Source organism: Zeus faber (assembly GCF_960531495.2).
Source record: "Zeus faber genome assembly, chromosome: 12".
NCBI classification, from domain to species: domain Eukaryota; kingdom Metazoa; phylum Chordata; class Actinopteri; order Zeiformes; family Zeidae; genus Zeus; species Zeus faber.
In genome coordinates this window covers 28,422,800-28,446,799 of record NC_137196.1, presented here as the reverse complement: position 1 = coordinate 28,446,799, position 24,000 = coordinate 28,422,800, and the positions used below count along the sequence as shown (strand labels likewise).

The 24,000-nt window shown below is 42.1% G+C and overlaps 1 protein-coding gene across 1 annotated transcript in view; it reads right to left on the bottom strand.

The window, feature by feature from the left end:
- LOC307237749 (contactin-associated protein-like 4) overlaps positions 1 to 24,000 on the bottom strand; it is a gene marked incomplete at both ends in the record, with an annotated part of 153,711 nt that overhangs the window by 61,727 nt on the left and 67,984 nt on the right. Inside the window, 5 exons of the mRNA XM_080010513.1 lie at positions 37 to 208; positions 772 to 921; positions 1,344 to 1,611; positions 8,239 to 8,358; positions 10,219 to 10,388. Coding sequence (XP_079866639.1) covers positions 37 to 208; positions 772 to 921; positions 1,344 to 1,611; positions 8,239 to 8,358; positions 10,219 to 10,388 — 880 coding nt within the window. The remainder of the gene's footprint in view (positions 1 to 36; positions 209 to 771; positions 922 to 1,343; positions 1,612 to 8,238; positions 8,359 to 10,218; positions 10,389 to 24,000) is intronic.

Sequence of the window (24,000 nt, the reverse complement as noted above, 5' to 3'; positions counted from 1 at the left end):
GCAGATTTACAGACGCTTGCCCTGTTGGGCTCCTACCTGTCGATGATCCCACACATGTCGATCTGCAGGTGGCTGTAACTTCCCAGGAGCCTTTGCTGCACCGCGATGAGGTCCACCGGTTTGCCGTCCAGGGTAAGGAGACGCACGCAGCCCTGGAAGACGTTGAAGGGGTTTGTGCACCTCCAGCCACTCTCCTCAGTGGGACAACCTGGACAGGAAGTGACATCACAGCAGTCAGAACAATTGAGGAAAAAATATGTGGGGGTTCAGGACAGCGGTCAGTGGGAAAACACTCTGTTAGAAATAGAAAACCCAAATCTGTACAGGACTAAAACAACTGTCCACACTGTACAATATAAGATTAAAGAAGTAGAATAAATCTGTATTAATATCATCACCAAAGTCAGATTTCGCACTGATGGAGTTTTTAATTGATGAATTAATCAGTGCTTATATGGCCTATTCTCCTAAATAGTAATTTTAAAAAATTGCCAGAAAATGGAAAAGATTTAATTATACAAAGAGGGGGTTTAAGGAAAAGTTACGTCACTAAATAGTAATTGCATGTAGTTTAACGTATTTCCACAATATCCACATTAGGTCTGGGGAGAAGGGAAGAATTTATTAAAACAATGACCAAAACACACACTACAGAAATAGCGAGTTCTATCCCTAATTTGAGTATTATGGATTGAAACTTCTGGTTGGAATTTGAATGTTCAACTTCAGAGAATCTTGTGGAGCGATACGCCGGATGGGTTCTACACTCACCACCGAAGAAGAAGTGACTTCCTGTAGCGACAGGAAGGGAGGGGCCGGTCTGAGCGGAGGCTCCTTCCTCTTTGTCCACGCTGACGGTCACTCGGCCCGATCTGGATCTCAGCTCCACGGAATGCCACTGGCCGTCACTTAGACTCGAGCCTAGTCACACACACACACACACACACACACACACACACACACACACACACACACACACACACACACACACACACACACACACACACACACACACACACACTCACTATCACTTCTTTTTGTATTCATTTACTTTTTGTTTGGATTTTAAAGCGGGGGGTAAATGATGCTACGGTATATCCTGTTGGTCACAGCTCCTTTGCGTTTAACCTTCTACATCTTGAGTTAGACCCATGTGTAAAGAGTTCAGGGTCAAAGGTCAGGTGTTGAGAATGTGAGCAGAGCTAAGATACATTACAGTCATTATGGTCCCCTGGTGCTTTGCTTTGTGTGTTCACCGCATCTGCTGTGGAGCGAGTCAGACAGAATGCCTTCCATAGTCCTGATGCTACTCCGACCTTACCCTTCACATGACCCCCACTGACCTGTAACCAGTTCCACCAGCGGCCTGCCAGCCTTGTGGATCTGCAGACGGAGCCTGGCGTCACTCAGGTACATCCAGAGCACCCCACCTTGCTGGGCAAGGTCAAAGGTCAGCAGCAGCCCCTCCCTGTTCCAAGTCCTGAACTGGAGCTCCACAGTCAGCCCCCCTGACGTCGACGTCCACGTCCCCGGCAACTGGAGGAAACTCCGGGGGCTGGAGAACGTCACGGCAACCAAAACCGGCTCGACGCAAGAGAAGGTGATGTTCCCCTGGAAGGGACGGACAGAGAGAGAGGGAGAGAGAGAGAGAGAGAGAGAGACAAAGAGCTACCTATGAAAACCAAGAATACGAGATCCGTGACCCTAGACTCCCCCTCCAACCGACATCCAGGAGTGGAGGCCCAGAGAAAGCAGCGACACTTCAATACCGTCTCTGTCACCGGAATCACAATGTCCAGACCAGGCTGCGGAGCTGCCCGCCTGCGGAGCTGCCGGCCAGCTAGATGTCAGCGGCTGAACAGTCTTCAAGTGTTTTCCTTTTGGCTTTTTAAAACTGGGGACAAAAAGGGCTTTTTGTTGGTTTTGTGCTCTGCTCTGCTCGAGCCTTTCCAGCCACTTTGGAGTTTGGAACAATGAGAAGCTTTACGCGACTTATGAACCCCCAAGCCAAATGGAACAGAAAAACTAAAGGTGCATTGGGGAGAAAATGCCTTAAGGTGCAACGTCAGCAGAACAATCATATGCTACTGATGATGGATAATCGCAATTATCCGTGTGGCAATGTATAAATGGTGGCTTTGCACCAAGAACACAGGAGGCAGGACAATGGCAGAGAGAATGGGAGGAATGGATATCGATAGCTCTGCGGCCGCGGCGCGGGGCACAGGGCTTTTATTGTTTCGTTTAATTAGGAAACCAAGAGAAATAAATACAGCTCAAATAAAAACACACTGTTTTCACCTGTTTGGTTTGGAAAACTGGGAAAAGCCCAAATGCGTCACGGAGCGGGAGCATGCAGTGCGGAGGGCTCAGCTCTCCGTTCGCTCCTTCTCTGTTACGCATTTAGGGGCATTGGGGTGAAATGCCCCCCACCCTCAAAACACAGGGGTATCTTTTGTTGCACGGCCCTAATAAAGGTTAAAATAAAAACGTATTTTTCATAAATCTCACAAAAAAAGCCCTGGGTTTGAGCGGAGCTGTCCGTGGTTCTGAGGCTTAAGGCCAAATTGCGTCAGTGTTGGACAGGTTGAGGTTGTGGTTCAATGCCCGTTTTCACCACTTTATTGCCCTTCCCTATAACTTTTAGTTGTTTTTTTCCATACATTTTGAGTTGAACTAAGTTATGCGAACCGGTTTCGTCAACGTTTGTAACGCCTTATAAATGATGATTCAAAGTTTTCTCAAGTTGCCTTTGGACTGCGTTTTGAAAACCACCACGGACTGCCCCGCTTCAAGGCATCGCTACCTTGAGATGCCGTGACAGTCATTTAAAATTATAATAATAACAATAATGTCCAAATATAATTTACGGATCACTGGAAAGTCTGGGCGTGACACCCCTTATAAATGCGCTCCAGTTGCACCAGCTCTCCGAAGACGGAAATATTTTCACTCTAACTGCGTGTGAGGTGGATGTTTTTTTCAATGAGGCTCATTTGCATAGAAAGGGGCCAATTTTGCGGCAAATGTATGCATATTACCGAATTTAAATATGTGCAAATAGCAATGGAGAAGCAATTTGATTGGAAGCGCAGTTAGGGGTGCATTTCACCCTTTGCGGGTACTTTGAGAATTACACGCTTTCTTTTTGGCGTATTTACACAGGTTTAGCGGCCGGCAAAAGCCCTGCAACCCTTTTGTGAATTCTTCCCCCAGTCAGCCAGTACTGATTCATTGTAATTAATAGGAATACAGTGTTTTCAGGGGGTAACGAGTACATTTGTTCAAGGTTATAGAGTTAAATTGCTTTGGCAAATGTTATGTCCTGTCATGCCAACAAAGCACATTTTAATGAACCTGAGACAGAGAGACAGAGAGAGAGAGGAGAGGGAGAGAGATATAGAGGGACAATTATTATGAGAGGAATAAAACATATAGTGAGAATAGTGATGTGTTGGAGGGCGTGTGGCCCTGCCCCGGTGTCACACACATCTCATCAGCGAGTCTCCTTATAGAGGACACACACATTAGCATAATGATAATGGCTCAAGGCTCAGGACCGACGCCAGCACAACACACGGAACACGTCAATGTCAGCCAACACCGCTGAGGACACACACGCACGCACGCACGCACGCACACACACACACACACACACACACACACACACACACACACACACACACACACACACACACACACACACACACACACACACACACACACACACACACACACGGGATGTACCGACATCCAAATACATTATTTGGGAAAGCACCAATAATGCAACAGAAACAAACATTATATATATAATATATATATATATATATATATATATATATATAATATATATATATATATATATATATATATATATATATATATATATATATATATATATATATATATATATACACACACAGATGCAGCCACCTAGAATGGCCGGTCCATGACAGGCTAGTGACAGGTTCGTGCTAATCTGAATGGAAAGAATAGATATATCTGGCAGCCGGCTGGGGGCGGCCATTCTGAGTGGCTGGTACTGTGTGTGTGCATATATATATATATATATATATATATATATATATATATATATATATATATATACATATATATATATATATATATATATATATATATATATATATATATATATATATATATATATATATATATATACATATATATATATATATATATGGGGTTGAGACAGTTCATAAAACTAAGTAAAAGACTAAATATAAGTAAAAATATAAAAAGAGAGAAGATGCTGAAACACATTGACATAATTATATGTCAATATTAAATCAATTTGATGCTTTGAAGGCACAAACATTGCATCGCAAGTGAATATTAGGTTAGAAAGGCAAAGCAAGTTAATTGGTATTGCCCATTTCAACGACAAGGCAATTCAAAGTGCTTTACATAAAACATCAAAAGCATTACGATGAAGTGCAAAGAAACACATTATAAAATGAATTTTTAGGACACATCATAAAAATGCATAAAGTAAGAAAATAGAACACGTAGAATGCATAAAGTTATTAGTGCAGTACAAGAAATTAATCTAAGAAACCTTTGTTTTACTGTTTGTTAACAATTATTTCTCCTCTTCCCTGAATGGCATTTTACCACGTCAAGACGATACCCTCGCCCCGGAGAACCGGTCTGGAGGAAAAACAACATTTTCCTCATTTAACGCCACTTCTGGCACAAACCACGCCCACTTCCGGTCTTCTCTCCGAATATACATACAGAGGCAGTTAATGATGTTTTGTTAACACACACAGGCCTTTGTTTTACTTTAACTTTATTTTTACGATGATTAATATTTTTACTTTGTCTCATTGTTCTGGAAAAAAGACGCTGGAAGTCACTTCTACACGAGTGTGTTGATTTGGGCACCGTCCTGAGCAGTAAATCATGTCCCTAACGACCTGACATGAGTGTCCGCAGGAGGATGCATCACTTCCACGCATGCACGTGGAGGGGATGCATCCTCTTCTCAGGCCCATGCACGTGCAGTCTTGCACACATATGTGCATTCACGCGCGCACGCACACACACACACATGCACACACACGCGTGCACACACACACACACACACACACACATACACATACAAAGACGTGCCTTCTGCACGTGCGCTTCAGTTTATTTAAAACATACTCTATGCAAACAGAATAAGGCTCTTTACACAATCTGACTAATGCACACAGATGTACACGTGGAAACACAAACACACTTATTCCAATGCACGTCTTTATGAATATAATATGAAAAAAGGGCGAAGGGGGAGGGGGGTTCGTTTGGCAAGATGATACAAATGTACCTTGTACGGAACAGAATTGATATAGAACAGTATGGAAACATACATAAAGAGGCATGCATATCAATAGATACTCACACACACACACACACACACACACACACACACACACACAGACACACTTAATTATGTATCGCTAAACAACACCCATTCACAGGCATAATGCCACTTGGCACCAGTTTGGAAGCCATTTATAATTGATATTATATATTATAGAGCGACGGGCGTTTGACGTCATATTTACTATGATTATTAGTTTTACTTTGTTTATCTCATTGTGTTTTTACACTGTTTTGGTTAAAATTTTTCTTTACTGATGTCTCTCTTGTGTGTTTACTGTAACAGGTAACAAAAAGGTTAGAGTAGTCCATTTATGAAGTTGAAGGTTTGAAAAAAACCAAACCCGTTTTCATCTTTTTGGGCGCTGGTCTGGCAAAAGGCAGCGTGAGCTCCGACGCACTGGTGATTACTTTGGGAAAAGAAGAATCAACTTAACTTTCAAGTCTCATTATCAAAACCTGCTTTTAAGCAAACGATTGGAAAGTGTAAGACTGACTGGAGAGGTGGAGTCAAAAATAAAGTACTGTTTTTTGGGTGGGGGGGTTTGTCCTTTGAAGGGTTACATTTTTCATTTTTTAGAAATAACATTTTAAAGTCTAAACTTTATACTTCAGTACATTTCTCTTGACTTGTGTTTGGTATTTAGTGTCGCTGCGATGTCACTTGGTAATACAACTGAAGTGAATTGATTTTGAACGCAGCGTTTTGATGTTCCGGACTTTGAAATGTTGCAGTACAAATATTTTTAATCGATTTTCCGTGATTTGTGTTTGTTTTTCCATAAAACTTGTGCAGAAGTGCGAGAAACAGGCCGAGCATCAAGTAACCTTCAGGGACGTGCGTGAGCGGGGGCCCTCGGTTTATTTAGGTTTGGGAAGCCCGGGTGTGAGAAAATAGTCCACGAGACTTTTAAGATAAGTTTTAAGAACTATCTCACATGAAATTATGTAAGATGGTGACATTACTTCCAACTGGGTATTGAGTAATCAAACACACGAATCTAGGCCAACTCAAATGAGACCTTTTGTTTCTGGTAGATTTTCTGTCTCATTATAACGTCCCTTTTTTTTTTTGTTGTTTTTTTTCTGTGTTTCTTTTGTGAGGAACTCGTCCCGAATCTTCCTCCGGCTTCATTCAGACCAAAGAAAACCAAGGCGGCGGTGGCGGTGGCGGCGTCGTCATCGCCGCCGCCGCCGCCTGAAAGCCACAGGCGTAGGTGTCCCTGCGACTCTTCCAGCTCCTTCCAGCGAAACCTGTTATCCAGCCGCTAATGAAGCCGGCACCTTCAGGGGGAGTTCAAAGCGTCGCTCCATCTTCTCCCCGTGGCAGAAGCACTGATCTCTGGAGGAGCTCAGGTTTTTCCCAGGCAGCGTGCGCTCGGGATCAAGCCCCCGCCCGCGCATTCCTCCCCACGTCAAGGACTCATCAGGCCCGATGCGAGCGGCGCTGGAACTTCTGAGGCAGTTGAGTGCACCGTGCCTAAATGCGCGCGGCGGGGATGGACCGCGCGGCGGGGATGGACGATACCAGTCGGGCCAGTGTCCTCATACCAAATATGGTAAAATGATACTGACAGGAAGTGTTCTTGTGACTCAATTGAAAAAAGAATGACTGCGCTCCTTCAAGGTCTAGAGTGACGAAACCCAAATCTGGAATGAGTATCGTATAATATTTACCTGCTTTTATGAAACGCATTTTCGCTTGTTTGCATTGTTTTTGTTGTTGCCATTTTGTTTCCTTGTACTAATGTAAAGTACTTGTCGCGTATGAAAGGTTCTACACGAATACATTTTTTATTATATTATCACGTAAAAAGGGGAAAACGTTGTCATTTCGACAGTAAAGGTTGTTTCCAAGTTGTGCTATTTTCTGAAGTACCCGAGTGTACCTTTGTGCAATAACAAAAACTTGACTGCTTCACAAAGTACTTAAATCATTGTATATCTGACTAAGTCTCCAACACTAATTACATCATTTTTATTACTGTAACCTTGTTTTTACTGTAACCTTTTTCCAAAAATGTCAAGTAAATTAGGTTGCCTTTTCATTACCTTTGATGAATTGAAATTCTGGCTTCATTCATATCTGTGACTTACTTGATCGACCTCAAATGAGACTTTTAAAGTGGCGCCGTTTTCAATACAGACTGTACAGTGTAATGCAACCTGGGTTTCACCCAAACACCTCACATGACGACGGCTCACTATTTCACTCATTCTGTAAATCAACCAAAACAAGGCTACACAATGTTTGACCTCTAAATTTCTTTCCCCGCAATAAAGCATTTTTGTTATTTGGCGCTTTTAATTCGGGGAATTAATTAACTCCACTCAAAATCACAGCTGGTTGAAAGAATGCCGCTCGGGCTCTTAGTACACCATGTGCCCTCCGCATTAAAGAAACTATAAAAGATCGGACTTCTCTCTGGGTTGTCTGCTTAATACCAAAACACAAGATATTGCTTAATGATGTTCAACAAATGCTCAGTTAGGTTATTGCCCTTTTCGGGGGTTTTCCTGTATCAGCAGGTTTTAAATCTGCCATCAATATCTTATAAAAAGTGTCTTCCTGTTGGTGGTTTAAATATGTTGGGTACTGCATCAAAATCTTTTATCAGACCAAGATCTAAGACCCATGTCCTCAGACTACACCTGGACCCTTCCCTTTTCCCCATCTGCTTACTAACTTACTTTCCTGTTTTGAGCTTTAGCTGTGGCTGTGATATACAGCGGTGACAACTTTGACAAAATATGTTTATTGCAAGTGGCTTTGTTCCGCTAAATGAATGTAGCGGAACAATTCCGCTGATGCAATGTGATGTAAGGTCATGTAAAGTGACAGCGACGCACCGAGACGGTGACCTGGTGGCTGCTCTGCTGCAGCAGCTCCAGCAGCTTCAGCTCGTTGTACTGCAGCCCCTCCAAGCAGCCCAGGAAGTTCTTAGAAGAGACGCCGGGACTCTGAGAGCCCTGGACCAGGACAGCTCCCACACTGAGCTGTACGGAGAACACACACACACACACACACACACACACACACACACACACACACACACACACACACACACACACACACACACACACACACACACACACACACACACACACACACACACACACACACACACACACTTAAACACATACTATATATATTTACACATGCAATCAAACAAATGCACTCATGCACACACACATAGCCACAAACACACATTCATGCATACAGTATATATGCATACACTAAAACACACCTTCACGTAAACACATGATGTGTGTTTACGTGAACGTGTGTTTGCATAGATTATGTGCATACACACACACATATGCATGCACACAAACGCAAACATGCAAAACACACATGCAGGCAAACAAATTCTCACGCAAACACAGACATATACACACATGCGCACACACACAAATATATACATGTGGAAATATCCACGGATCAGCCACAACATTAAAACCAGCACCAATAACCACTAATATTGTGTAGCTCCCCCCGGTGCCGTCAAAACAGCTGTGACCAGTGGAGGCTTTGACTCCACCAGACTCTGAAGGTGTCCTGTGGTATCTGGCACCAAGACATTAGCAGCAGATCCTTTAAGTTCTGCAAGTTGTGAGGTGGGGTCACCATGGATCAGGCTTGTTATTCCATCACATCCCACAGATGCTCCATCGGACCGGACCCTGACCCCACCCATCCACATGATGTAGAAGGAAATGTGATTCATCAGACCAGGTCACCTTCTACCATTGCTCCATGGTCCAGTTGTGATGTGCACGTGTCCATTGTAGGTGCTTTCAGGGGTGGACAGGGGTCAGCATGGACACTGTGAGCTCCCATACACAGCAAGCTGCCATGCACTGTGTGTTCTACACCTTTCTATCATAGCAACATTCACTGTTTCACCACTTTGTGCTACAGTAGTTCTTCTGTGGGATCCAACCAGACGGGCTGGACTTCACTCCCCACCTGCATCAATGAGTCTTGGGCGTCCATGGCCCTGTCGCCGGTTCACCGGTCGTCCTTCCTTGGAGCACTTTTGGTGCCAGTCGACCCAGTCGTCCAGCATCACAATGTGCTCCTTGTCAAAGTGGCTCAGATCCTTACACTGCTTCAACACATCAACTTCAACAACTGACTTTTCACCTGCTGCCTCATGTAATAATAATATATAACAGTATATATATATAATAATAATATATAACAGTATATATATATAATAATAATATATAACAGTATATATATTTACTTTTTACTTTTTACATTACATTGATCAGACGCTTTTATCCAAAGCGACTTACAATTGTTCAATCACCGACGGACGCAGCCATCAGGAGCAATTAGGGGTTAAGTGTCTTGCTCAAGGACACTGCAGCATGCTAGCAGGAGGAGCCTGGGATCCAACCAGCAACCTTTAGATCACTAGACCACCAGCTCTACCTCCTGAGCTACCATCCCCAACATTATTATATAATAATAATATATACCAGTATATATATAATAATAATATATCCCATCCCTTGACAGGTGCCATTGGAACTAGATGATCAATGTTATTCACTTCACCTGTCACTGGTTTGAATGTTGTGGCTGATCAGTGTATATACACAGGTACACATAAACACACATGTATATATACGATAAAAGAATGACATGCATGCGATTGAGTCTGCGTGTTACGGGAAGTGGGTCTGACTATATACCTTGTATGTGCCTGTCTAAAGTATGTATAGTGTGTACATTTTGTATGTACAGTATGTGTGTGTGTGTGTGTGTGTGTGTGTGTGTGTGTGTGTGTGTGTGTGTGTGTGTGTGTATTTCCCCCCCACCTGCTCAAACCCCCAGTGGCTGAGTGGAGTGGGGATGTGGAGCTGCAGTGTGTTCTTGTCAACGCTGAGGTTCAGGTGTGTGTTGAGATGCTCCACGGTCACATGGTGCCAGTGCTGGTCGTCAAGGAGACTCCCCAGGGTCACCAGGTGCTCTGAGGACACGCCCCGACCTGGAAAACAAGAAGATTATTATTAGTAGGAGTAACACTTTTTTTTATTATAAAAAATATAATCAAATGTATTAACAGTGAACAATTTATATAAAATTACACAATTTATCTAGGTTCAAAGATTATTTTGCATGATCAAAAAATAAATATTTTCTCTAAATATTTTGGGCTAAAACTGTCTGAAACAGAACAAACAAACACGGTTGAACTGATATTGTTTGAACCGGTACATCGCAAACATCTCGTGGTTCAAGTTTCACCCAAATCAGTCCACATACGGAGCAGAAATTTTGACGAAAACCGACCAAATTTGACCCCAATCATCCAGTTGGTCATACGTCACCGACAGGCCACTGCTCGTAAACAAAGTGGACGAGATGAGATTCATAGTAAGACGCTTTATGACTTCATCGTGTTATTTAATCTGCATTCTGACATTCAGAATGTCCATTGGCACCGTGTCCAGTTTGCGGTGTAGACTTCGTTGCTCTGTAGTGGTTAGACATTACAAACTAGGGGTGTGTGTATATTAATGTACCTTTTCACCTTGTAGATGTCTGTGGATCTGTTTGTTTGAAATTTTATCCCTTTGGTCATTTGGGCACAGCACTTTGCCAGATTCATGAAAAGTTACGAAAAAACACAAATTCACAGAAACCTCGCGACCATGTCAGGTCGGGTCCACCCAACTGTGGGAATGAGTGATGCATTCAAATTCCGAGAAGGCGTCGGAAAAAAGAAAAGCCGTGATATGGTAACCACTCACAGAAATACCGCGATTTTTTCATATTTCATGGATTGAAAATGTAATTCAAGGAAAGAAGTCACCACTAAAATTACTTTAGTAAAGTAAAGTAAAGTGATTACCCTCGTAAACCTCCCTAAATACGTCATTATTGATGCGCATGAGACCAAACGTCACCTGCTGTCACTTAGACTCCACATGTACTTCCACGCACACCGTGAGCTATAACCACAACAAGGTTTGGGTTAAAGTCAAAGATAGACGGTTGTTTTTAAGGAACTTCATGTATAGTATATACAGTTTCCAACAGCTAAACGTAACAGACTTAAATGAGAAAGGCAGAAGGTGTTAGATAGTGACAATTTTTTCCATAATAATTCTGATGCCAAATGAATGTTTAAGTTGAATAAATGTCTGCATTACCATATAGACAAGTCATCTATTAAACTGAATTTTCCAATTGTAAATTGTGAACAGAAAAAGTACACCGCCAATGTGTAGCTAGGTTACAGTGCCCCTTGCACGGACCTCACCGCTTCCCGACGTGCTCGCCGGTGGATCCGTGGGGAGAGAGGTCCCGTGGGGCCCGGGGAAGGTCGGGGCCCCCTGTTACCGGTGTAGGTACCAGATGTGTTCGCCCTGTCAGATCGGCTCGCACGCTCGAGTCAGAGGGAGAAACAAACCCCACCGTGCAATGAAAGTGAGGGCCGGCCTGCTGGCTGAGGTGTGGGTGCCAGGGGCACCAGTGTCTGAGCATTATTACCGGATATTTTCACCGGCAACTTTGTAATTTATCGTATCATTTTTTCAAGTTCTAGGTTGCTCCAATTGTCAATGTGTGCTTTGATCATTTCTAACCTCTCATGTAAGTCCCTTTGGACAAAAGCATCTGCTTAATATCACAAGTAGTTCTAGTAGCAGTAGTTATTGTAGTAGTAGTAGTAGTGATATTAGTTGTATAATACAAGTTGTACAAGTTGATTTTAGCAACTTTTCCCACTAGTACAAGTTACTAAAAGATACTACCGTATAACAAATTGTCGGAAGGAAGTGTACCGAAGTGTACCGCGTGGCATTAAAACCCTAAATCACTGTACGGAGGCCGTGAAAGGGACATGAAACAAAACCGTGTCTCTGTCTATCTAATCCGACCCGCTGCCCTAGTTTCACTTCATTATCCCAGCAGGTGGCCGCATTCTCCCAGTTACTGGAGCTTCCTCTGTTTTCGACTAATTAACTCACCTGTTGTTCTCCGGCGTCCCAGTTAATGAGGTTCTGCCGAGACAGCACCAACTTAATGAAATCTAAAACATCTCAGGCGGCTTATTGTGGCTGAATATATTAATTTTCCTGGTCTCACACACAGATGAATGCAGCGAGGTCACCCTCTTGTCTCATTAAGGGATACTGCATATGCTGCATACAGCGGACTGGAGACCGATGAGTTAAGATTGTTTAAAAGAAAAAAAGAAGAACTGCTGCAGATAAAAGATAGCAGGAAATCCTTAATGACATAAGTAACAGCAGGTCCAAATGACCAAATCCAACTTTGCATCCCTACAGCGCCGGGAGAGAGAGAGAGGTTGCAGGGGGTGGGGAGAGTATGCTGATGGGGAAAAGAGAGATGGAGCCGGATCTTCTAAAGTTGGGTAAAATCCACACACAATTCCTTCACTTATTCCACAGGTTCCACACAGGCTCCAAAGAGGTTCCACACAGGTTCCACACTGGCTCCACACAGGTTCCACACTGGCTCCACACGTCACCCCGCCCCACCACAGGACGTCTCAGCCGGTGGAAAAACATAACAGCAGCTCTCAAAGATCTGCAAATATCTTATTACATTAGAGTAGACAGAAGATGTAGAGCAGACGGAGAGCAGAGGGAGAGTAGAGAAGACGTAGAGTGAAGGGAGTAGAGCAGAGGGAGGTAGATGTAGAGTAGAGATAGAGGGGAGGGAGTTGGAGAGGTAGAGTAAAGGGAGGCAGATGTACAGTAGAGTAGAGGTTGAGAAGACACAGGTAGAGTAAAAGTAGAGTGGAGGGATGTAGACAAGAAGGAGAGTAGAGGGAGGTAGCTGTAGAGTAGAGGTAGAGTATAAGGTAGTAGAGTAGTGGTAGAGTAGAGTATAGTAGAGGTTGAGTAGAGGTAGAGTAGAGTACAGAAGAGGTAGAGTAGCAGTAGAGCAGAGTAGAGGTACAGTAGAGGTAGAGTAGAGTAGTGATAGAGTAAAGGTACAGTAGAGTAGAGTGGAGGTAGAGTAGAGTAGAGTAGTTTTAGAGTAGAGGGAAGTACAGAAGAGTAGAGATAGAAAAGAGTCGAGATAGAGTATAGTTGTGGCAGTGTAGAGGGAGGTAGGGAGGTAATTAGTAGATTAGTATTAGTAGAGGGAGGTAGAGTAGTGGTAGAGTAGAGGTAGAGTAGAAGGAGGTAGAGTAGAGGGAGGTAGAGTAGAAGTAGAGTAGAAGGAGGAAGAGGGAGGTAGAGTAGAGATAGATTAGTGGTAGAGGTAGAGTAGAAGGAGGTTGAGTAGAGGGAGGTAGAGTAGTGGTAGAGTAGAGGTAGAGTAGAAGGAGGTAGTGGGAGGTAGAGTAGAGTAGAGATAGAGTAGAGTCGCGATAGAGTAGATTAATGGTAGAGTAGAGGTAGCGTAGAGTAGAGGAAGGTAGAGTAGAGGGAGGTAGAGCGGTAGTAGACTGAACTACAAATATTCAACAAGATAATCAATTAGTTATTGTTCATGTTTTGCTCGTTGTCATGTTTTACCAAACATTTGTTATTGGCATTAATCAATAAAACAGAACCTAGTGCCGGCACAAGGGGCCGAGGGCGGAGCAACCGAGCGACAGAGACTTTGAGACAACGTGCCTCACGGGGAAACAGCAGTTTGGACGACTAGAGGAAGAAAGAGGTGAAATCAATACCAAGCACATGAGGGTGGTAGAAAATAGGAAAATAAAGAATATAATGAATAACATTCTCCCTCCGTCTGTGATTCCCCCTTCCTCTCTCTGCTTGGCAGTCTGCCGGTTTGAATCCCAGGGCATTTTGGCAACGATAATAATTATTGTACTGGACGCCAGCCAATAACCATATGACCACCACAAATACTGGTGTTTTTAGTGTCAAGTAGGCCATGGTCATTTTTCAGCTTTCAATATTCAATATCAGTCAGTCAGTCAATATTTGAAGAAGATACCGTCATTTGAATGTTGGTAAAACCTTTATCTCCTCGAGCAGAGTAAATTAAGTTTTTCGCCCCTCCTTGGCAGGTTATGGGTTGGGAACAATACCTGTTTACTCCGCACCCCACCACTCCCCAACTAGACTGTACAGTATGTAAGAAAGTATGAAAAGAAGGTATGTGGCACTTTTCAGAACCTGTAACCAGTGCATTCTGGGAATTTTTGTTCTCTGGGAGCACCCCGCCACCCGCTGCCTTGCGCTGCCAGTTTGGCGATGTAAATGAGAGCTTCTGCCACCATCTTCTCATAATTAATAACACAATAACAAAACGGAATGAGGCTTTCACGGAGAAGTGACATTTCTTGCCTCTGGTGTTTATCTGTTGTTGTTTCTTTTTATAACATTGTTAGGGGAGTGACGTCAGGTCTTCGTCTTCGTGTGCCCTGATGCGTTGCAGCGCAATATTTCATTAAAAAATATTTTATCAAAACGGTTTCACATTCTGACTTGACATCACACGGAATATTGAAGAATTATCTTAATCGGCATGTGTGCTGTTCTGAGTTCAACGATGCGTGAGTAACTCAAAAACTCAGTTTTGAAATTACGTTTTTAGACTGAAAAAAGAATTTGCAGAACTCGTGAAAAGTGCATCCATCATGGATTGAAAACAAACATGTGTCTGTTGACAAGGACGCTGTGTTGCATTTGGTTAAGGGGAGGGGTTTCAAAAGAAAACTCTGGAACAACAGCCAATGAAACCAAAGATGCAAATCCATCACCACGCCCACACAATGTGACCCAGACTGTGACACAGAGATGAAAACAAGCTTACTTTGGTGACAAACTATAAGTATTTAGTGGTCCTACAACTGTTGTTTGTTTCATTGAGTGTGTTCAACATATAACCTTTTGTAATTTAAAAACAAAGACATTTGAGCTGATTTGTGGGACCTCGAGTTTCCCGACATGGTCTACCTTTGACCGGTTGCTGTCACATTATATATAAATACTATGTATATATATATATATAGTAACTATCCCTAATTTTTGTGTCACTATTTAATTGTCGGTTGCTCTGAGAGAGACACTCCCTCGGTCATTTCACAACATTCTTTTATCGAAATTCAGATGCCAGAGCTATAAAAAAGTTTATTTCTAACGACAACTCAATGAGTCAAATGGGAATTCTTCGATTTACTTCAAATTGATCAATATTTATTAGGTGGAGGCGGCGCAGAAAGCAAACAGGCAGCAAAGCAGTTATGGAAGGAAGGATTGGCTGCTTAAATAGGCCGGCCCATATAAGGGCGTGGAAGCATGTGGCGCTGTCGAGTTGTCTGACAGAACTAGCACCCCACGTGGGGTGGTTGAGTCGCGTTGTAGCAGAGACAGTAGAAGCAAGCAAATCAAGAGTTCCCGTCGGATCAATTGACAAGCGGTGTGGTCAGCAATCCACTGACCACATCAATCCAGCGCAACCTCGCCACAACCACTTCCTGAGCATTTGTCAAGGAAGAAGATGAGGCAGAATGAACTGAAACTTCCGGGTTGAGAAGCTCATGTGAAAACCTTAAGAAGTAATGTGACACACCGCAGACTTTAGGGTCATTTGGCGGGTTTTGACTTTTTTTTTTTTTCCCGCATCATTTGAAAGCGGAAAATCAGAGCTTCCAAACAAGGTGCCACTTGTGCAAATCAAGCAAATATTTTTTAAAGCTATGACACGTTAATGACAAGGGTGTGGCAGACCGTGAAAGTGGAATTATTTTGTTTTATTTTAAATCACCAACCTCAACAGACTTCATCACGTCATCAACTTCTTCCGTTGTAACAATAACGGGCGTATCGTTGGTCTCCTCCAGTGGTCCTTGAAAATATTCAGTTTCATCGTCACATTCAGGTTGAAATCCGCTGTTTCCCCATGTTAACGAATGGGAATATTTAACTCCACGGTTTAAAATTTTTCTTCTATTTATATATCATACTCGGTTTTGAAAATACGTTGAGAGATAAAAAAAAAAACACCAAGGAACATGAATCTGGAAAAATCTCCTTTTCCTTCAAGAAAGGTCAACTTATATGGCTGCTCCTGGCGATTTTAGAAATGCGCGAGACGGTGGCTTTTGCTGCGGTGGGTCACAAATAACCATATCTGCCTTTTACAGTAGATCTCTCCCCCTTTACAACCTATGACCTCACAACATCCTGAATCAGCGAATTACAGTTTTATCAGGACATCAAGTGAATTGCAACCATGCAACATGGAGACATACAAGTCCATCAATTGTCCTAAATACTCCAGCTTACTCTACCCTCGCTTCATTCCCATGCAGCTTGAAAGCTCGAAAAGTACCGGTAATTGAAAAACCTTGTTGGTTTCCAATCTATTCAATCGCAATTGGATTGCAGTGGTGGGAGCAATATCGAAGCGCTTCGTTTTACATTGGATTTGATTGCACAACATTGTAATCTATTGAATTGCCTCAACACTTGTAAAAGGCTCAGTTGGTTTTTGTTGCTTGGTAACACCAGGTGCAACGACAGGCTCTTAAAAGAAAACATACTGCAGTGAGCTCCCAGTGACCAACAGCAGTAGACTGTGGTTGTACTGGACAGTTAAGATAAGATACAACTTTATTCATCTCCGGGGGGGAATTTAGGATTCAGCTCCCAGTGTCTGACAGTAGAAAACCGGTTCTACTGGGCAGCTCCCAATGTCCAGTGGTGGGAAACTAGAACTGCACTGGGCAGCTCCCGGTGACTAACTCTTTGCTCCTTGCGCCAGAACTTCCAATACGGGTTCAACGATATTCAGATCAGGTGACTGTGTTGGCCATGGCAGAGGCTATTTTGGCAAGTGGATTTGATCTTCTAGATTGTTGTCCACTATCCTTGTCGAAGCGTTTTGACTTGCCACCGCCGCAGTTTATCCATATTTGGCAGACGCTGTCATGATCTTTTAGACGTTTGCCTTTGAGACACTAAATAATTGTGCAGTTTATGTGACTGATGCACCAGCAAATCGGGCACTGAGTCGTTGACTCCTTTGGAACTCTGTTAGTTGGCTCATGTTCCTTTGAAAACTCACTTAGACATTGGACATCTGCTATGGCTGACATCCGCCTAATTGGAAATCAATCAGCGGCAGCTATATTTACTTATAATTGTGATTTAGTTACTTCAAAGTTTCGGTTTTCTGTTCAACGCCTAAACTCATTGTGTTATGGTGAGTTAAGTTGAATGCTTGTCTAAACATTGCACTGCTCCATTCTATTGCTTTTCAATTCCATACAGCTCCAACAAGATTATCACCTCATCATACTCTGTCTGCTGTTTCATTAGGGCTGCTCTCTGTGACCGTAAATCTGATTAGAAAGGAATTTGATATGACAGGAGGGAAGAAAAAGTGACGGCATAAAGCCTGCGGTAATTATTGTAGCCTCTCCTTCAGTGCGAGTATGAACACAATCAGACGCCAAACATAATGCAAAAATCTCTAACTGACAAATAGTGTGAGAGATTCAAATTGAGCGAGAAAAAATAACAGCATTTCAAACATTCCTTGTTTCCATTAGTTTACTGCAAGAAGTCAACATCTGAGACAACTTTCCGCCGATTATATTTATTTCTTGTTGGCTTGAGGCCACCAGTGCTGTACACCACGTCCGCAGAGATTCAGCTTCTCCATGTATAGCGCAACTCCCTTCATCTGAGACTCCCAATTTTGAGCCAACCAAAACACAGCTGTTCCCCTTTCACTGCCCTGCGTTCTTCGGTGACCATGGTGGTGTGCAGTAATTGGGCATTTCTATTTGTGGTTAAGGATGACCACTGTGTATATGCGTGCAAGTGTCGGACAAGGGTCCCAGACGCGGTGTGGTTCTGGGGCACCAGAATTCGCTGTCCGCATCCCTTCTGGAGAGTTAGCGTGCCTCATTCAACGAAATGTCTAGGAAAGAGATTTATGGAGATTTATTATGATGGCACCGGCTAAGCTTCTCTCCTTAAGTGTAGGAACAAATGTGTGAAGTTGTTTTTCTAGACTGCGTTCGACACAGTCGACGACAGCAAAATATATTTATTAGATAGACTGGAAAACTGGGTGGGACTTTCTGGCACAGTGCTAAACTGGTTTGAATCCTACTTATAATCCTAAGGACAGGGAGTATTTTGTGTCTACTGTATAGGTAATTCCACATCCGAGAGGACAAAAATGACATGAGGAGTTCCACAAGGCTCCATTCTGGGGCCACGTCTGTTTAACATCTACATTCTCCCACTGGCTCAGATTATGGAAAACAGCAAAATATGTTTCCATTATTATGTAGACAACACACAAATTGACATGACATGACAAATAGACTATGGTCCGATGCAATCAATGAGCAAGTGCATTCAACAAATCAACGATTGGATGTGCCAGAATATTCCCATTGAAACAGAGAAAAAAACAGAAGTCATTGTTTTTGGGGCCCGGGAAGACCAACTAAAAGTCAGCGCTCAGCTTCAGTCGGTAACGTTAAAAACCGCAAACCGAGCCAGAAATCTCGGCGTTATCATGGACTCGGACCTAAATTAAAAACAATTACAAAGTCAGCCTACTATCACCTTGAGAACATATCAAGGATTGATGGACTTACGTCCGAGCAGAAATTGGAAAAACTTGTACGAGTGGACGAGACGGCTGAAACAACGTCTTTGCAGGTCTCCCAAAAAGATCAGACAGCTGCAGCTGATTCAGAACGCTGCTGCTCCAGTCCTCACGAAGACCAAGAAAGTGGATCATATCGCTCCAGTTCTCACATCTTTGCGCCGGCTCCCTGTCGGTCAAAGTATTGATTTAAAAATCCTGCTGTTGGTTTATGAAGCACAGAATGGTTTAGAGCCAAAAAACACTTCTGATCTTCTGCCGCGTGATGAACCAGCCGGACCGCTCAGGCCGTCTGGGACGCGTCTGCTTTCTGTCCCCAGAGTCAAAACTTAACACGGGGAGGCGGCGTTAGCTTTTCATGCGCCACGTATCTGGAACAAACCACAGGTCTGCATCTCTGGCTTTTTTTACACCGGGGCTGAAGACTTTTCTGTTTGCCTCTGCTTTTTACGCAACCAAAATTTGCGGTTTTTGATTCATTTCATACAACGACATTAATAACGACCTTCTATAATGTGTTTCTTTTGCACTTGGTCTTGTGGCTTTTGATGTTTTATGTAAAGCACTTTGAATTGCCTTTTTGTTGAAATGTGCTGCATAAATAAACTTGCCTTGCCTGGCCTGAACTTCTGTGTGTAGGCCCTAATCATCAGCATAAGGGCTTTATCATCAGACCCTGTGTATTATTGTACATTTTCAGAAACTCAAATAACAGCGGCTGCAAAGCACAAAATAATTGTCTCCAGTTAAGTGAATAATGCGACTGACAGGACATCTCTAGCAGCCAAATATTATCGGATGCTCATTATTTAAGAGATGATTATTATCTTCCTGACAAGTTGTACCGGTCGAGGATATTGATGGGTCATGTTTCGGCCAACCACAGATTCCAGTCTCCCAAACGCCGTTGGCATTAGTTCTGGATAAATGAGGCTCACTGTATCGAGGGATCTCATTTTAAAAGTCCCGATTACTGTCAAGAATGCTTGTTTCACAACCAGATTATTCGTAATTACCCACATTAGTGTTATAAGCGTATCTACAGCGATGCATAATGAATACATTACACTAATGTTTTGTGTTTTTAGTATCACTCGATTTGTACGTACTATTTTGAGTTCATGCACTCTCCCAACAGTGTTTTTTGGCTCGCTCCCCGACATATTCTGCTTCCTTGTCCATTATCCAGGCAAACCGACCGCACGCCATAATCCAGATTTCTAGTCCAACTCGGCCTGAACGGCACAACCCAGCAATGAAAAACCTTTGAAAGATGAAAGACCTACATTTCTATATAATTGAGTTATTATTCAGTTATGTGTTTCACTTTTTCCTCTGATATCTTTGTTATTCATAATTGTTGTTATTTTTACTGTTACTTATTTACATTACATACCAATTACTGTGACGCAGTCGGAATGGGAATCTGAACACGTAAGTACAGGAGGCCAAGCCAACAAAGCTCATTGAATTAATTTAATTTAATTGGAGAAACAAAGCGAAAGTGAACGTGCGTGCATGAAGAAAACAGCACAGATAGTTATAAATAGATAAAGCATCCAGTTTATAAAGTATAATGAGTTCCTTTGAAGAAGTGAGGATAACAGTGAGAGGGGACGACTGCCATTTGGGAAAAACGCAACAGGGAGGCGATGGAGCTCAAAAAGGAGGATATTCTATCACTTCATCCTTCATAAATCGTATCTTTCGATAATATAACGTTTATGGAATTCCGAAATGTAAATCGTTAAGCAACCGCAACTGTTGCTCCGAAAAGATGTGTTGTGTTATTGTTTTGTTATTGATTTTTTTTTAGTTATGTAATTTACTTTCAGTATGTTTAGATTTTTATGCATGCTTACTTTTTATCTTAAATAATAATTCTTCAACGTATTTCTCCAGCGCCAGGTTGAATCGATGACGGCGCGTTGACGCAAATAATTTTTAAAGGCTGCTCCGCCTCTCTGATGGCTCTGATCGTGCAGCCTCATTTGATCTTTTTTGGAAAGGTTAAAAAATACAGGAGATTTACTATAAATAAAACATTGAAATGTGAGGACAGCGGGGGAGAAGGGTAAATTCGGGAGTATCCCGGGGGAAACGGGAGGGTTGACAGCTTTGTGGGCTTGTGTACACAGAAGGACGGATACAGACAGAACAGTGTGGAATTCAGACGCATTTTTGTTTATGTTATGTTCGTTTATGTTTTTTAATCGGGTTTAGGTAATGAGTTGTACACAACATGATAAACGTCTATGTAAGCGTTGAAAACAGGTATATAAAATATATATATATATTTTTTTTTAAATTATTATTATTTTGTGATTTATTTGTTTATTTATTTATCTATTTATTTATTTTTAATAGTAGTGAAAACCTGGACAATTTGGTAGTGAATGTTGAAAACGGGGACATTTTAGCGTTTGACAGATAATTTTTGGGCTTGAGTTTGTAATGTTATGATTCAAGCATTTTTTTTGGTGTGTGCTCAGTGCCAACCTTTGGTGGTTTGTGGACCATATGTGTCATTGTTTTGGGCTGTTGATTGATTTCCAGTAAACATAACTTTGCGTAAAGCAAAGCATATTGTTCCACTCCCATGTTGATAAGAGTATTAAACACTTAATGTTTAAAGGGAAAATATCCCTTTAAGGTACATTTTGAACAGATAAAAAAGGTTCGATTCATTTGAGATGAATTCGCGATCAACTACGGACGATCATGCGAGGAATCGCGATTATCTGTGATTTCAGTACTTCTTGTTAATGACATTCCTTATCGCGATGCCGTCCTGCTTAAATCAACATTCAACTCAACAAGAATAGAATCTAGATCCTTTGGTGGTACTTTTGGTGTTCATATCGTGGCTTATTCCATATCCCGTGGCCAGTGCTCCGTCAGCATTGTATGTGAAAGGTTTATCATAATTATTACAATAAACTTTTGTGAAATTATTAGTAAATTATTCTAATATACATAAAGTGTACGATGACAAAATAAGATATTCCTCTCTTTCTTCCTCTCATAAAGGAAGCCGTGACTCGAGATCCGACCTGTGTCCAATATCAATTATCGCGAGTGGAAAAGAAAGAAGGAAGACGGAGAAAGGAGGAATGAAGTGGGAGCGCTGCCGAACGCCTGTTCCATCAAAACAATGGATGGCTTTAATTTCCTCCGTCAGAGGCGCAGTCCGTCTTGGAGACGGAGGGAGAGGCGGCCCCCTCCGTCTCGCTGCTCCACGGGTGGAGCAGGGCCCCACCAGGTGATGCGGCGTCTCTCTTTCGGGGCCGAACAAGCGTTCGTTAAAAAGACGCGGCTTCGCTCCGAGGGCGGAGGCTCGGCGTGACGGCCTGACTGGTGTCGTTTTGAGGTGATGGAGTGTTTCTTCAGGGGGAGAAACGCTGCTAGGAGCCCACTCCTTAGGAGGGTGGTGTAAAGGCAGCTTGTCTGCAGGTGATGGGCTTCAACTCAGCACTTTTTAAAACCTTTTTAATACTTTAAGAGTTTAACACTTCAACAGACTAATCCTCCCTGATCCGATAAGGTGGTGCAAGTACACATGTATGTATAAAGGGAAGTACTATATATTTACATGGCAGAGGTAAGTATGAGGTAGCAGAGGTTATGAACTAGATGAACATTATTATGTGTTATTGCATGTTATTACATTATGTTACATGTTTCTGAATAGTATTACATGTTATTTCATTATCTTACATGTTTCTGAATAGTATTACATATTATTACATTATATTATATGTTTCTGAATATTATTACATGTTATTACATTATATTACATGTGTCTGAATAGCATTACATGTTATTACATTATATTATATGTTTCTGAATATTATTACATGTTATTACATTATATTACGTGGTTCTGAATAGTATTACATGTTATTACAGTTCCCTTAGGTCAGATAGCATGCAAAGTGATTAGGAACGGAATTTGAACCAAATACAGATTTTCTTGGACTCTCTCCAGGTAAAGAGGTTAGGTATAGTATCATAATATTATACTATAATAGAATAATAATAAAAATAATAATATAATAATATAATATTAAGTATTAATATATAAGTACTCAGTACAGCAGTAGGTTTAGGGTCAGAAATGTTGACTGATGCAGAAGAACATGATGCACTTTGAAAATAAAATGAAAAACTGGGTAAATAGATAAACATCATAAAGTCAAAATGAAAACCGAAAAGAATGACTTTTAACGTCCAATATTTGAAATTCAAGGGATTTTGAGACTTTTGAGGAGCTGCAGACACCTGTATAAACCACACACACACACACACACACACACACACGCACACACGCACACACACACACACACACACACACACACACACACACACACAAACACACGCGCTCACACACACGCCTGCTGCTGTCCGCCCCTGACACATGTCGGGTCCGGACATGCTCCATCCATCACGGGTGGAAACGAGGCAGCAGCTCCGCCTGAGCCGGAGCTGCTGCCTCGCTGAGCTGCACCGTGGTCCTGGCTTCGCTCCCAGACCTCGGACTCACCGGAGCGCTCTGAGATCGCGGGGTTTCGCTCAACGTTAAACCGGTTCCACAACGAGGCCATGTCCACGAATTTCCAAAAAAAAAAAAAAAGGCAAAAAGGCAGAAATTTAGGACCGGTGATCGTTTCTGATCAACCTTATGTGGTGGAGGAGTTTCAATACTATGTATTTCAGTGTATTGTAAGTATATAATAAGTCAGAATCATGTCACCACTAATGAATACGTGTATAGATACAGATATGTTGTTGAGGCTCAAATGTACATATATATATACAAGTATTTAGGAACATTTTATTAGATATGAAATGTAATGTGGCATCAGTACTATGTAGTGGAGAAGCATATTGTTCCAGTAATCAGTGTATTTTAGTAGACATCAGAATATTTTAGTTATTCATTTATGTCCCTTATTTATAAATGTTGTTTATTTCTTTCTTTGTGTATTTATTCACGGTTGTATTATAGTCTCATTCTTCATTGTGGT